The sequence below is a fragment of the Marmota marmota genome, unplaced genomic scaffold (assembly GCF_001458135.2).
Source record: "Marmota marmota marmota unplaced genomic scaffold, marMar, whole genome shotgun sequence".
Classification (NCBI taxonomy): domain Eukaryota; kingdom Metazoa; phylum Chordata; class Mammalia; order Rodentia; family Sciuridae; genus Marmota; species Marmota marmota.
Window position 1 is genome coordinate 33,689,383 of NW_026000093.1, and position 15,721 is coordinate 33,705,103.

General features: G+C 36.0%; 2 protein-coding genes across 3 annotated transcripts; one reads left to right on the forward strand and one right to left on the reverse strand.

The window, feature by feature from the left end:
• Nucleotides 1–189: 189 nt before the first annotated feature.
• Nucleotides 190–10,009, forward strand: E2f5 (E2F transcription factor 5; the record flags this gene model as incomplete). The annotated part of the gene is made up of 7 exons (XM_015485926.2): nucleotides 190–347; nucleotides 1,306–1,467; nucleotides 3,532–3,575; nucleotides 5,385–5,449; nucleotides 6,170–6,437; nucleotides 8,335–8,379; nucleotides 9,243–10,009. Coding segments are annotated over 7 exons (852 nt in total), but the record flags the coding sequence as incomplete, so codon positions are not given.
• On the reverse strand, nucleotides 9,988–15,026 carry Rbis (ribosomal biogenesis factor). 2 transcript variants are annotated; one of them, XM_015485927.2, is made up of 4 exons: nucleotides 14,871–15,026; nucleotides 12,456–12,572; nucleotides 10,620–10,736; nucleotides 9,988–10,121 (listed from the first exon to the last, which is right to left on the reverse strand). In XM_015485927.2, the coding sequence occupies exons 2-4, from the start codon at nucleotides 12,567–12,569 to the stop codon at nucleotides 10,053–10,055; spliced, it is 300 nt and encodes a 99-aa protein (XP_015341413.1). In that variant the 5' UTR covers nucleotides 12,570–12,572; nucleotides 14,871–15,026; the 3' UTR covers nucleotides 9,988–10,052. The 2 variants fall into 2 exon arrangements, with proteins under 2 accessions (XP_015341413.1, XP_015341414.1); XM_015485928.2 differs by having other exon boundaries at nucleotides 12,456–12,569; nucleotides 14,871–15,014.
• Between the last annotated feature and the right edge of the window lie 695 nt (nucleotides 15,027–15,721).

Consider the following 15,721-nt stretch of genomic DNA (forward strand, 5'->3'; position numbering starts at 1 on the left):
CCCCCCCCCCCCCCCCATCCAACATCTTCTAGCTCTTAAGTAGAAAAAGTTTTTGTGGTATTGTTAATGTTCAGGAGATGCTTTGAACATATCCAGCTATTGTACCCAAGCACCTGACTGGGTCATATTTGGGATTGTACTCTCATGCTGTAAACCTAATAATCAACCTATTTTGGCTTTAAAATATGATGTCCTTTATTTCATTGTTCTATTTGTTTGCTTGTTTTTTCCAAACAGGCTGCAGATACTTTAGCTGTGAGGCAAAAAAGAAGAATTTATGATATCACCAATGTCTTAGAAGGAATTGATCTGATTGAAAAAAAGTCAAAAAATAGTATCCAATGGAAGTAAGTAACAAACCAGCACCCTATTCTAAAAACCTTTATTTTGCTCTGTAAAATTTGATCTTTCTGACATTTCTTCCTCCAAATACTCTTTATTTCAGCTTTCTGGTCACACCAGGCCTCTCATCTTTTCTCCTGGACACTCCTATGGCCTCTATGTATGTCTCTACTGTTAGAATGTTCCTTTCCTCTCTTTGTTACTTAATTTATACCCAAAGGTCAAATCTTATCATCTTCCTCAAGCTGCTTATTCATTTGGCACACATTGCATACTTCTTTGTATTCTTAATCCCCCTGATTACAGCCCAGGTCTGTACCCAATGAAGAGAAACTCTTTGAAAACAGGAACTACATCTTACACATGAGGATATGTCTTCTAGGTGTTGGGGTTCTGGCTCAGGGGTAGAGCGCTTGCCTAGCATGTGTAAGGCACTGGATTTGATTCTCAGCACCACATATAAATAAATAAAGGTCCCTCAACAATTGAAAAAAAATTTTTTTAAAAAGAATGTCTTCTAAATAATAATTAAGATTCATGATGTTATTAACTGTTGCATGGTTGTAATTTATGACAAATACATTTTGTTCTTCAGAGTGCCCTCTTTGACCTTAGGGTTTTGTTTTATTAGCCAAAATTCCACCAAAATACCAAAAGGTTGTAATTTGTTTTACCAACATCATGAGACGGCTAGGTGTGACCATTTAGCTTTAACATCTATTTGGTACCTCAATCACCAGACTGATGTTCCAGAAGATGTCGAATATTCTACAGCATACTGAGAATTTTTGTAATTTGGTGATTCTTGTCAGTCAATTTTTCAAGAAAGTAGGTTCGGAGCTATTGTGTTGATGTTTTGTAAAGATTTTAATGCTTGATTTAATAAACTAGTTTTATTATTACAAAATTTAAGTATGTTAACCTAGGACTGACTTGGGAATGTTAATTCTCTATGTTTTCAAGAGGTGTAGGTGCTGGCTGTAATACTAAAGAAGTTATAGACAGATTAAGATTTCTTAAAGCTGAGATTGAAGATTTAGAACTAAAGGAAAGAGAACTTGATCAGCAGAAGTTGTGGCTACAACAAAGCATCAAAAATGTGATGGACGACTCCATTAATAATAGATATCCTTTCAAATAAGTCATACATACAGCTGTAGAATATGTATGTATATAATACAGTGTTCTAGTCTAAAGGTCAGTTATTTTATTCTGGTGTTTTAGACTTTTGTAAATGAATACAACATTCTGTAATATCCTTCTAATAATTTATAAATATTAGCTTTTTAATTTACATAGTATATTAACATTATTTCTGTGTTGCATTGAAGGGAGAAATTTAATCTATTTTCAATTCACCTATTGATAAGGATGCACTGTATTTGCCAGAGTGTGCTTAGGATGGGGGGAAGTGTCTGTGAATAGTGCTAAGTGCATACATATTTTTAAATAATTATGTTCTAATATCCTGAAGTGGTCAAAATTCAGCAACTCTCAAAAGTTTTGAAAAATTAATTTTGAAGATGAGATATATGGGTCCACAGTTGATTCATGGTGCTTTCTGCCTGATATTTTGTCAAAGATACTTTATACTGGAGGACAATATCTTTTTGTAACCATATTGTGTTTGGAGAAAAATGTGATGTACTCCATGTATTTCTTACAAACCACTACCTACTCAGAGATACTTGTGATTTTGGTGGTTTGTGAATTTACTAGTACTTTCATGAAACCTTTTTTTTTTGGTGGGGGGTGGGTACAGGGACACTTAACCACTTAGCCACATTCCCAGCTCTTTTTGGTTTTTATTTCGAGACAGGGCCTTGCTAAGTTGCTGAGGTGGCTTTGAACTTTGTTATCCTCCTATCTCAGCCTCCCAAATCTTTGGGATTATAGGTGTGCACCACCACATCCACTTCTCATGAAATCTTTAACTACAGTTTATATGTACCACCTTGTGCAGTTTTTACTAATGTGTACAACATAATTTATTTTTCATGTTGTATTTGGTGGACAGGTCATGGTCTTATTTGTTATTTCCTTTCTATGGATCAGAACTCCTTAAGTGTGTGAGAACATTGGGGGTTTTAGCTATGTCCTGTAGAGCCCCCAGGATTCAAAAACCATTGAAGTAGGTGATCTTTGACTTTGGTTCCCTGTTTTACAATCTTATAGCTCTGTCCATCCATGATTTTCCAAACCATGACTGTGTCTTAAATGTATGTATGTATGATTTTTTTGTGTAGTATAATATTTGACATCTTTTTTTAAAAAAAATTTTTAATTTTTAAATTTTTATTAGTTCAAAACATTACATAGTTCTTGACATATCATATTTCATACATTTGATTCAAGTGGGTTATAAGATATTTGACATCTTATAAAAATCTTTCAGGCTGGGGAGAAGCTGCCTCTCTGGGGGCTCCAATTCTTAGAATGACTCAGTGAGGAGCAGGCATTTTGATACACAGACTAACCAGTCCTGAGCTCTACTCCTCTGTCTGACCCATAGTCTCAAGGAGGCAATATTCTGCTTTCATTCTTCCAGGGCTGGAAAACAAGGGTAGCATAGAGACTGCCAAAATTTTTCAAACTAGCCACTCCTGAAATTTTCATTCTTCTTGCCCTGCTGTCCTCGTGGAAACCCTAACAAAGGTTCTAACCTGATGCTTTCTCTTCTCCCCTATTCTCTGCCTCCTGACTACCTTAACATCTTCCCAACATGGCCTACATGCCTTCTGTCTCTTGGACCTGGGAGTATAATAAATTTGTTTTCTCAAGCTTCTCCCTGTCTATACCTGATTGGGAAAGGAGCATGAAACAAACAGTGGCCCAAGAAAAGTCTTGATGTGGAAGCTTGTATGGTTGCTCTCCACTCCTGTCCTTTTCCCATCCATTGCTTTCCTGCCTCCTGCCCCAGGCCCCTGGTGTGGACACTGTTTTTCCATCTCTATCCCAAGAACCCTCAGATGTCCCGGAAATCATAATGGAGGCTTCTCAAAGCAAAGGAAAAGAACTCCTCTTGTGGACCATCTGCTTTTCCAGACTCCCATTCCTTATTATCTGACCATGTATGGCAGCCCCTTTATACATTTGGTGATTGAATTCTTTTGATCTTCAGATTTATTACTTTAATTTATTGTGTGGACCTTGATATAAATTGCTGTTCCTTAACTCTTACGACAGTACATTTTCCTATGTGACTCATGAAGACATCTGTAATTGCTTTAATGGTAAGTAATTACTTTTCCCTATGTTCTTCTCCTGTTGATTGTAGAACAATTCAGAGTTTCTCATGCACTCAGCCTTAGTTGTCAGTTTCAGGAGGAATTTGTAGATATTTTTTCTTATTCTATAGTGTTGTGTATTGATAGGCTGCTTTTGTTTCAGTTTTCATGGAAATAACTGCTTTTCACAGCTTTCAATTCATTGGCTCCATTGTTAGGCATAAACCCAAGTGCAGGAGGGGAAGAGGGCCAGGGGGTGGAGAGGAATCTAAATCAAAGCAGGATTGAACAGTAATTCCAAAGTCAGTGACCAAGTAATTTCAAAGTCAATGACCAAAACTTGAACAAGAACACAGTTCTTTTCAGCACTGTATGAAACTGTACATAGCAGATGAGCTGGTCACAAATGGAACCCAAAGAAAGCATGTGGAAAGAATTAGATGAATCTTTTTTATAACCTGGAAAATTCTTCCTATTCCCATTCCACCCTCTGCCCCCATGTTTACCCCTTGAAATGATAATATCATGTTTTAATAACTAAAATGAGGTAGGGACTTGTATTCCCAAAACATAAGTAAAATGAAATCTGCATACATATTGATATTTAATTCTGTATCCATGTTTATTAAAAGTATAGCTGTATGTATTATATACACTTACATACAAACACAAATGGCAAGTTTCCTTATCAAGCAGAATCTGACCCTCCATAAAGACTGTTGGAAATGTGTGTGGGTTTATTGTTCTGTTTTGTCAGGATAGTTCTTACACATTCTCCAAGAAAGTTTGGAGAATTTTTTGTTAATCTTCAGTTCCACAGAAATCAGTCTGTAAAATTTGGCTTCAAAAATAAATTAATTTAAGGCCAACATTTTACTTTCTTACCTAATCTCTAATTTTTCAGCTATTTAAATAGTTTAAATATTTCAAGTAAACAGTATTACTTATTTGAGGCCAAAAGATTTGAAGAATCAGACTTTATATTGAGTTGAGTTGAATTTGTTGAAAGTAATAGAGCTAACACAATTTACTCTCCTATGACCCATGAATACATGTATTACCTCATTTAATACTCAAAATAAACCTATGCAATTAGTTATATGTCCCCTATTTTATAGGATCCAAGGTTATCTAGTCTGAGATTTAAACCCAAACTTCTTAATCCTGAGCCTCCATTCTGGCCTATATAGTCTTTTTCTTTCTCTCTTTGTTTTCTCCCAGTCCAAATATCTATAGTGGTTTTTCTCTTTCTCCTTCTTCTTTATTTTCTTTCTTTCTTTTTCTTTCTTTCCTTCTTTGCTCCTTCTTTCTTTCTTTCTTTCTTTCAGAAATTTGCTAGCAAATTACGACATTTATATGGAAATACAAAGCACTTAGAATAACCAACATGAGTGTAAAAGAATAGAACTGAAGGACTCAGATTACCTGATTTAAAAATTGAAGACAGTATGTTTTTGGCATAAAAATGGACATGTAGGAAAAAATGGCACAGAATTCAGAATTTCAAAAACGACCCACACATACATGAATTGATTTTGAGCAAAGTAATCCAATGAGTAAAGGTCAGTCTTTCCAACAAATAGTGCTGAAATAATTGGACTTCATATTAAACAACAACAAAACCAGAATTCCTTGACACTTGTCCTTCACCAAATAGAAAAATGAATTAAAGTGATCAAATAAATAATACAGATAAAATATATGGATTTATGAATAGTAAAATACAGCATCCAGAAGATAAAAATCTTAACAGCTCAAAGTCTGGCCCTTATATCCTGATCAACATTAATTCTAATATTTTTCTTTTTTGACCAGGTGATACACTTTTGGCCATTCAAGCACCTTCTGGTACACAGCTGGAGGTACCTATTCCAGAAATGGTAAGTAGTATAGCTTTTAAGTAAATGGGAAAAATGGATTTCTTATCTCAAGAGAAATACATTCTCTTGAGCTGAACACGAGCTAATAGTTAACGTTTGAGTTACTGTTTTCAAGTTTTATATTTGAAAATATTGATATCTGAATTTGGATGTTGTCAGTGGTAGAATTATAGAAGTAACTGAATAAACTATTCAGTGTTGATTACAAATTTAAAAAAATGTTTGACTTTATTTGATTTAGAGTTCATCAAGGAATGAGTAATGATTGTATTTAGGCATTTATGTTACAACATTTTATAGTTTCGGGATATAAATTACTTTTGAAATGGAGGGATTTTATATTTATATCTCTATAAAAAAAAGTCATTGACTTTGTTCATGGTGGGTAACTACAGGGGATAGAACTCGTGCTTGTAGAGAATGCTTGAGGGACTGCTAAGCATGGACAGATAGGATTACACACAGTGAAAAGTGTATGGCTGTCAGAATTCTATAGCTGAGAGTTTCTGATGATCAGTACTAGAGAAAAGCTTACTTTTTAGTGGCCAGTTGTTTAGAGCCATCAATATCCCGTTCTACTCATCTTTACATTTCAGCTTTATGAGTTTATGTTGTTGTATGATTTCAATTAGTACTTAATGCCTTTGCTTAATTTTTAATGTTTCAGGATAGCTTAAATATTAATATTTATTACTTTGTTTACACCCAATAATTTCAAAGGGTCAGAATGGACAAAAGAAATACCAGATCAATTTAAAGAGTCATTCAGGACCTATCCACGTGCTGCTTATAAATAAAGAGTCCAGTTCATCTAAGCCTGTGGTTTTTCCTGTTCCCCCACCTGATGACCTCACACAGCCTTCCTCTCAGTCCTCAACTCCAGTGACTCCACAAAAACCGAACATAGCAGCTCAGAACCTGCCTGAGCAACATGTCTCTGAAAGAAGCCAGAATCTTCAGCAGATACCAGCTACAGAAATATCTTCAGGTGGGTTCAGGGGAAAGTAGAAGGGAAAATTTTTTAAAAGTAGAGGGGAAAATATGATTATTATGTAAGTTGGAGATTTATTATTTGTGATATTATTCTTGTCATCTAATATGGGAGGCAAAAGCATGAGTTTAATTTAATCAACATGTATTAATTTAGTATCTCTTATGTGCTTATGAGAAAAAGTTTAAAACACTCTTTAATTATATTGCCAAAGATTTGTTTTATATATGCATGTACATATATATCAATATATACACAATTCAGAAATATCTAATAAGATATATTGTGTTTATGATTGTGTAAAGAACTGTTGATACTTAGCATGATATTTATGGGCATCAGGGTTTGCTGTTTCCTTTAGAATTCCATTTTTAGGATTAATTAAGTCAAATTTGTTCCTTTTAAGTTTACTTGGTAAGGTCATTATCTCAGTAAGTCTAGATAAAAATGTGCTTTAACTACTTAAGAAAAATTGAGAACATAGTGACCTCCCATTTCTCCATGTTCTTTGTTGTACTTTTTTTTTTAGGGAAGCTTAGTTTTAGAGTTGATAAATGGTGTCAACACCAATTACATAGGAACTCTTCTTTCCTATGTAATGCCTTTCTAAATTGTTTCAACTATGAGATGATATATAACTAAAACACTAAACACTGGGTATCAGGAGATAGGAGTGACAATTCTTAAATTTATTAAAAAAAAAAAAAAATGCCTTGGAACCCAGTGTTTTCCCTTGGTTCCAGGGCTGGGTCTATAACAACTTCTTATTGATTCCAAATAAAGGGAGTGTGATATGGAGTAGCAATGATTTTTTTTAATGAATGAATTAGTTGTGCTACTATAGCTGTCATGTTAGAAACTACTATACATAATGCAAATTGTTGTTTACCTATGGGATGCCTTGTTGCTGCTACTATGGGAGTTCAGAATAGTTAAAAAAGTGAAGTTGAGAAGACGTAACTAGACGTGGGATTACTTTTTTGTTCTTGTTGCCCATATTCTCTCCTTCCTTCCTCTGTATTTCTGAACCAGAAATAATAGAAATGCACAATTGAAGGTGTAGTCCTTAGAAGTTTTTAGTCTAATTAGCATGAATTAAGCAGGCAATCTTTATATGCCTTAGGCATAATTATATGGACCAAATTGTATGTACTAATTTAACGTTTCCAGAGTATTAATTTTTTTTTTTTTTTTTTAGTATTTGGTTCCTATATATGCACTTACATTTGGAAATAGTGAGGAAAATAATTTTGGGACAGATTAAAGAAAGCCTTGAACATCAGAGTAATGAGTTAAGACTTTAGCCAATGAACTAGTTAAGATCTGTAACAAAGGAAAATGGTACAATTAGAGCTACACAGTGGTGAGCACAGGAATAATGAACTAAGAAGATGCTTTGAGGAAGCAGAAGAGACAAGAGGCTATGGAGATTGAAAATTATTTGTGATTATGCAACTGTGCTGGAACAGTAAGGTCAAAATAATGTGATGCTACTGGGATTGGAGAGAGAAATCATGAACAGATTTTGAGAAATACAATTTAGGCAAAATACTTAACATTTCATGTGCGAGATCTGTAGATAAAGTGAATAGGAATAATGGAAAGTGATGTTGAAGTTTTAAGGTTGTGTGTCTCGGAGAATTATAACACCAGACTTTATAAAACTGAGTTTATTTTGGAAGAAATTAGTCTTGGTCTGCATCTTGAGTTTGTAAGTTTAAAAGTAATGCCAGGCACAAAGTAGGTACTCATGAAAATGATCTTTTCACAAAATTCTAGTGAATTTTCTTTGTCAGTGAACCTGGTATTGTGACTGTGTGTTTAAATATAATAGCCTTTTTCTAAAGTTCATAAACAGACATAATAAAATTTGTCACATTTCTTTTTCCAGCAGGATCTCTCAGTGGAGATATCATTGATGAGTTAATGTCTTCTGATGGTAAGCAGTTTAAAATTATACTACTTTATTTAAATCAATAATACTTTCCTACTATTTTTAAGTGCCATGTGATTTAAGAGAAATGAAGAACCTTTATTTTCTAATTGCTTTCCTATGATGCATGAAGATTCTCCCTTAATAAAGTACTTTATAGTAAATCAGAGCTGTTATTCAGAATTTATTTCTCTTTGCTTGCATCTCAAGGGGAAGGAGTCCATAAAGGGAGATTTACTACTTTTACTAAATAAACTCCTAACTAGCACTTTGCACCCCTGAAGAATCTGGCCCAAGAAGAGTAAAATAGTATGTTGAAATCAATAAGTAAAACCCACACCATTATCAAGCCACCGATGTGAATCACCAAACTATTACTAATATTAGCCATCGCATTACCTAATATGAAATTAACTAAAATATACTAATTAATAGTTTCTCTCTGGGCTTCCACTTTTCTATTTAGTTCTTAGATTCAGAGTCCTGGTTCCTAACAAAGTTAGCAGAGACCTAGGAAGTGGTTGCAGTTAAGTTAGCAAGTGGTACAGTAATGACTTAAGAGAACATCAGCAAATTTTAAATCTAGTGCATACATCAGCAATATACTTCACAGAATTTTTAGATTATGTGTTTAAGTGATAAGTTCAACCAATAAAAATTTTAACCTTATTTAACCAATGTATAAATTGTCTTTATGTGAGAATCTTTCAAAGTTTATGTTAAAATTGGTCATTAATGATCATTATTTTATACGTAATTTTTAAAAAATCATGTGTAACCTAGGAGATCATTTGAATTGATATATCTGATACTATTTTACGTTAAACATCATTATGCATCCTTAACATTGAGTTCATTCTTGTTTGCAGTGTTTCCTCTCTTACGGCTTTCTCCTACACCGGCAGATGACTACAACTTTAATTTAGATGATAATGAAGGAGTTTGCGATCTGTTTGATGTCCAGATACTAAATTATTAGATTCTGTGGAAACTTGGGACTGTTATCTACCTCTAACTGTGTAACATTTTAGATTTCTTAATAACCTAAGTATTTAAAATAATGAATGTAACACCTTTTAGTTCACTGATTCTGAAGTGTTCTTCTCTAATACTTTCTTTTTTACTTCACAAAACTTCAACCATAAAAACAAAGGGCTCTGATGCGATAGGGGAAAAATGATTTAATATCTACCAGCCTCCCCTACAAACAATTAGTTACATTTTTGGATTTTAGTTTTCCTTCAATTCTGAATCCTTCTGTTTTCTCCTCTTATGAGAGGAAGATAAAAGTAGACTTCAAGACATCAAAACAAAAAATGTTGGCCAAGGGCTAATCACTGTTTCTCTAGTATTTTTACTGCCATGAAACGATTTCTGAATATCCTTCAATCCAAACAGACATTCACTGCCACTTATAAAATGAAGGATGTAAATGAGGATATGTAACTGTTTCAGTGAACAGATTTTGTGAAGTGCCTTCTGTTTTAGCACTTTAAGTTTATCACATTTTGTTGACTTCTGACATTCCACTTTCCTAGAGTATAGGAAAGATCTGTTTATGTAGTTTGTTTTTAAAATGTGCCAATGCTTGTACATTAACAAGATTTTTAAAAATAAAGTTGTATAAAACATTTAATTTATTGGTCTTTTGAAGGGGAATTTGATACATCACCATTACATTACAACTGAGCCATTAATCTTGTAGCTTCATCAACATTAACTGGTTCATTTTCATGATGCTGAAGACTCTGAAGGGAGAAAAGTATTAGTTAAAAATTTAGATAACAACAAAAATAATTTGTGTATAATCTATTACCCAGTTTAATTTTCTCTTTCTTAATTTTCTCTTTCTCTCTCTCTTTTTTTTTTTTTTTAACTGAGGACCTAAACTACACTGTGCCACTAAATGAACTACATCCCCAATCACTTATTTTTTTGAAAAAGGATCTTGCTAAATTTCCAAGGCTGGCTTTGAACTTATGATCCTCATGCCTCAGCCTCCCAAGTAGCTGGGATTACAGGTGTGCACCACTATGCCCATCCATTTTAATTTCTTCTAGTCCACACCTTTTGGAAGTAGAACAATAAATTCATATATTCAGTCTAAATGTTTCAGAGTCGAATATGAATGCATATGCCATACATACTACAAAGCCAAATATACTATAAAGCCAACTACTAAAAATTTCATTCAATTTATAGGCTTTGAAAATGGGAAGTTTTCATTTTTAATGATTTCTACTTGCCAGTTCTTTCTGGAGAGGTTCCAGAGAAAGGCCTCTTGAGAAGTGTGCAAGTTCCTTCTGTATGTTCACAAAAGCTTTATTCACTCGGTTAACTTTTTCATTATTCACAATGTTTATCTATTAAAAAAGAAAAAAGGGAGTAATCCACAATCTCATAATAATTAGATAAAATGTATTCATCTTTACTCTTGTTAAACCTAAAAAGTGTTACTGACGCTACCAAATTATGGGACAAATTCACACTAAATCTGTTATAGTCTTACCTGGAAATTTTAGCTAAGAGGTTTTGGATTTTTAAAAATGACGGATATGTTTCATTATCTAGACATCATTGGCATAAGCAGGCCACAATATGTGACCAGTCTTTCGAGGCTGACATTGCTATCATTCTTCATCTGTAAAACAAATCTGATTTAAATGCTTTTAGTCCCCTTTTTTCAGTAGACTCTGAATCCTTGACCACCTTATCTTAATGGAAGCCCCCAGAAGCCCTCTTCCAAAGAGGTGGGGGTAGTGTTCTGACATTCAGTGATACTATCAAAACAATTTCTTTCCTTAAAACCTTCAGCTCCTTTGCACCATAAGCATGAGAACATTCTGGTACCCCATACTCATTGCTGTCACCTACCAACACCACAATTATTGATCCTTCATGAAATATTTCAAACCTTGGCTCACTTACCCCTCTCATGCCTAGTGACATCAAAAATCTAATCATATGGCCTCTGAATTTCTCACCTCCAGGGACCTTTTCCACTATCTACCTCAGCTACTCTTATATATCTTCCGCAACTACTTCCCCTCCTTATAGCTTATTTAGTTTATTAACAATTCTTAAACCTCCCAACAATTTCATGATTTTTCATCTCTTCTATCCTAGTTTTCTCCTCAGCCAGCACAGATTTCATGACCATCATCTTATCACTTAACTTCTTTACACTCAACTTCCCCTCTCATTTTTCCCTTGATCAAACTTGCTTGGCAACCTGGTTAAGCCCAGAACAGAAGCTAGAAAAAAGTCACAACCAACTGACTGACTTTACTTTAAATTCATCACCACAAACTTCAGTTTACCACTCATATATAATGTTTGGCAATCTTACAACCTTACCTAGCAAAGCCTATTTCTCTTGGCTTCATTGTCAACTATGAAGATGATCTGATGTAAAACTCGACTTCAAACCCATGGTATCACTCAGATTTATTTCCTTTATAGCATTTACAAAGCCAAACTGCTGGATTAAAAGCTTAACTCTGCTTATGAGTTAAAAGAAAATATCTTTTCTATGACTACTGTGAGAGTCACTGACTCCTGGATAACTGGCTCTACCTACTATTTAATTTGAAAACATTTTCTTAAAAGAATGTTAAAGATATCTACTTGAGGAAATTACTCAAATATTTTAAAATATAAAGAAGGTAAAGAAACTCCTTTTCAAATTTTGCACTTCAAGAAACAAAATAATTTATCTTCATTTGAGTCCCAAGATAAAATTCCTCAGGAGAAAAATAAAGGGTACCGGCTGACATTCCATATGTGAGCTGTATTAGTAGGTTCTTGAATAGAGGGTTCAGAAATAAGAACTGTTTTCCATATAGTAGTTTTTATTTTAAAAAATGATTCCTGTGCTCTAATAAAGTTATCACTTTATTAAGTGATAACTAAGTGCCTCACACTTAGACTTAAAATGCCTTTTTACATTTGAATTTGAGAAAGGAAAACATTTTTCTTCCATTTTTTGTTTTTTAAACAAAAGAACTTCTGATTTCAATAGAATTCAGCTGTTCAGGAGCTTTACCACTGTGGTTTCCTTGCAAACAATAACAAATACTCACCTTCTTAAGATTAGTAGTAACTGGTTTTGCTTTGTTTTTAGCCTTAAAGTTTTTTTGGCTGGCTATGTGAAATACATTCCGGGACTTCTGCCCTCTTGATTTGTTCTTGCCCATCTTCTAGGAAGAAAGAAAAGGAGTTCAATTAAACTGCCTACCGTTATGAACTAAGTTCATTTAAGTCTTAGTTTTAAAATAAAGGTATCGTAAGAATTCTATCTTATTCCTGATTATTTAAAAAACTACTTATATATTAAACAATTTCAAGGTCTTTCCCTCTGACTAGATTTTTTTGCTCTATTGAGTACAGCATATTTACCAATCCTTTAATATATCCCTAGTATCTGACCATAGGAGGTACTCAATTAATGTATGGTAGTTGAATTCATACTATCAACATGACTTTTTCTCTACAGCATCTGACAATGTTAACCATTATCAACTACCCCTCTGCTTGTGGACATACTAACAATACTATTTTGGTTCCTATCATACTGCTTTGTATCCTTGATTTCTTTCTCCTTTTTACTCTCATTCTCGCCTGATCATCCCATCAAAATTAGGTTCTTGCCCTAAAAACTTACTGTCTTTCCTCTGTAGCTAAACACATTTAGCCTTGAACTTTAGAAACAGCTCTCACATCTGATTTAATAATGCTTGTGAGGAACATTTTTTAAAATAATAGTTAATACTGAGCTTTTGGTATATGTGCAAGCACTATGTTAACATTTTATGTGCTATAACTCATTGACTCCTCACAACAACTCTTTGTGAGAAGTACTGTTATCCCCATTTCACAGATAAAAAACTGATGGAAAGAGAAGTAGAAGTGCCCCAAAATTACACTGTTAGTGCCAGCGGATACCAGAATTTAAAGCCACGTAGACTAGATCAGTGCAAATGTTGGGTGATATTGCTTTTTAGATATAAATAAAAAATCAGTTCAAAAACATGGTGTAGTATTGCCTACAGCCGCAGTTGCTAGAATCATTTTTTTAGACCATAGATTGGCAAACTGTGCCTATAGACTAAATCAGACCAAGCACCTATCTTTGAAAGTATTTATTTAAACAAAACTTCATCCATTCATGGTGTGCTGTCTATAGTTGCTTTCCCATTACAACTATGGCCCACAAAGCCTAAAATAGCTAGTATCTGACTCCTTACCAAAAGTTTGCCAACCTCTTGCTTAAGCCAGTTCACAATAGTCTACCTTGTACATTGCCATGTGATGAACCTTCCCAATTTTAAAAACCTTCACTGTCTCTACTAATATAGAAAGAGAAATATGCCTCGGCCTGGCATCTAAATCTACCAAATATTAACTCCTATATCTACATACACTGCACTAACCATCCTGGCCTAATATCGCTAAAGGCAACTCCCATATTTTTCCTGTCTCTTCTTTGCTCATATTTTATCTCTTGACTGAAATTCATATCCTCCATTAATGTAGCCTTAGAAAACTTCACAAAGACAGCACTGCTATTGAACTCCAATGGTACATGTTCTTAAAAGAAGTGAATACAGTAGAGAAGACATGATTATTACACAAGAAGCAGAAAATACACATTAAAACCATTCAAGTACAGTAATCTAAAATTTACAATAGTTACTAAAACCCATCCATGCACCTAGTGTTCGTTTATTAATCAACTGCTATGTTGGGTACAGAACAGAACTGATATGTTTATGGAACACACACAGCCACATAATTATAGAATATATTACAAATAATATATATAGCTGGGCACGGTGGCGCAGAACTGCAATTCAGGGCCTTGCCTGTAATCCCAGCGACTCCAGAGGTTGAGGCAGATTTGCAAATTTAAGGCCCACGTTGGCAAGTTCAAGGCCAGCCTCAACCACTTAGTCTCAAAATAAATGACATGTGGATACACGTAAGTCAGTGGTAAAACCTCTTGAGTTCAAACCCCCATACCGTAAAACAAACCAACATAAAATTATATATCCTTTTCGGGGAACCCTCCTAATTTTATAGCCAGGCGTGGTGGCGCACATCTGTAATCCCAGCGACGCCAGAGGCTGAGGCAAGGGGATCGCAGGTTCGAGATCGGCGTCAGCAATTTAGCGAGGCCCTGTCTCAAAATTTTTTAAAAAGGGTATGACTCAGTGGGGAAGCGTCCCTGGGTTCAATCCCCAGTATATAAAAAAAGAAAGAAAATTCTGATAACCACATGGAAATCGAGATCGTAACAGACAGTGCCACACTGGGAAATTGCTAAGGGGTGGCACCAGGATTTCGGGCCTGGGTCTGTAGGCCTGCTATCCACTAGGGCTGCCAGAGGTAGAGCATGATGAAACCGAGCCCTCCGGGCCACAGCGGCACGATGCCGGCTCAGGCCTCCCTTAAACCCAGCGAATTCAAAACTAGCCAGTCAAAAAAATTTCATTTACCTCTCACCAGATCTTCGATACCAACGTGCAGCTGCTCAAGCTCCAGGTGACGCCATCTGCAGGCACACTGTTCAGGAAGTTCCGGTGGGAGGATCCACGCAAGGTTCCTCTCCCAAGTCGTAGCTCCGCCCACCGGGCTAAGCCCCGCCCAGGAGACGGAGTCAACCACCCTGCGGGTTGGCACTCAGAGAAGTCCCGCCCACAGGGCGAGATCCCGTCCAACCTTAGCCTTCACACAAGAGGCCCCGCCCACTTAGCGTAGTTCCCGCCCACAGCCTTGCAGAGCGAAGCCCCGCCCTTCGAACGCGTGCTCCACCCACAGGGTGGAGTCCTACCCTTCTCAGCAGGTCGGTATACAGAGCGATGCCCCGCCCACCAACAGGAGTCCCGCCCATGGAGAGGATGAAGCCCCGCCCGCCAAGCCATATTCTACATCTGCGAGCAGGTTCCCACCCACCTGACGTAATCCCGCCCGCAGGGCAGATTGTGTTCTACCGAGCCGGCTGTCGCTAGCCGCGTAAAGCCCCGCCCACAGAGCAAAGTTCCACCCACCGAAGGAAGTCCCGCTTCTATTGCGTCCCTTGCCTTTCTCGAAATGGGTGTCTGCGCAGTCTGAGCGAGCTTGGGGTTTGGGAGGTACGGCTAAGACTGGTGAACTTTCTGGGGTAGGTTCGTGCACGGAAACTGTCTGAGGTGTGTTTGAGTCATCTGAGCCGTGAAGACCTTCTACAAGTAATCTAGCCTCAGCCGCTGCTCCTGGTTAGCTCTGCCTGGACCCCCAGGAGGTGGCGCTGCGGTCCTCCGGTGGCATCCCTGGCTTGGCTCTCATCCCTGGCTTGAGTCTGGGAAAG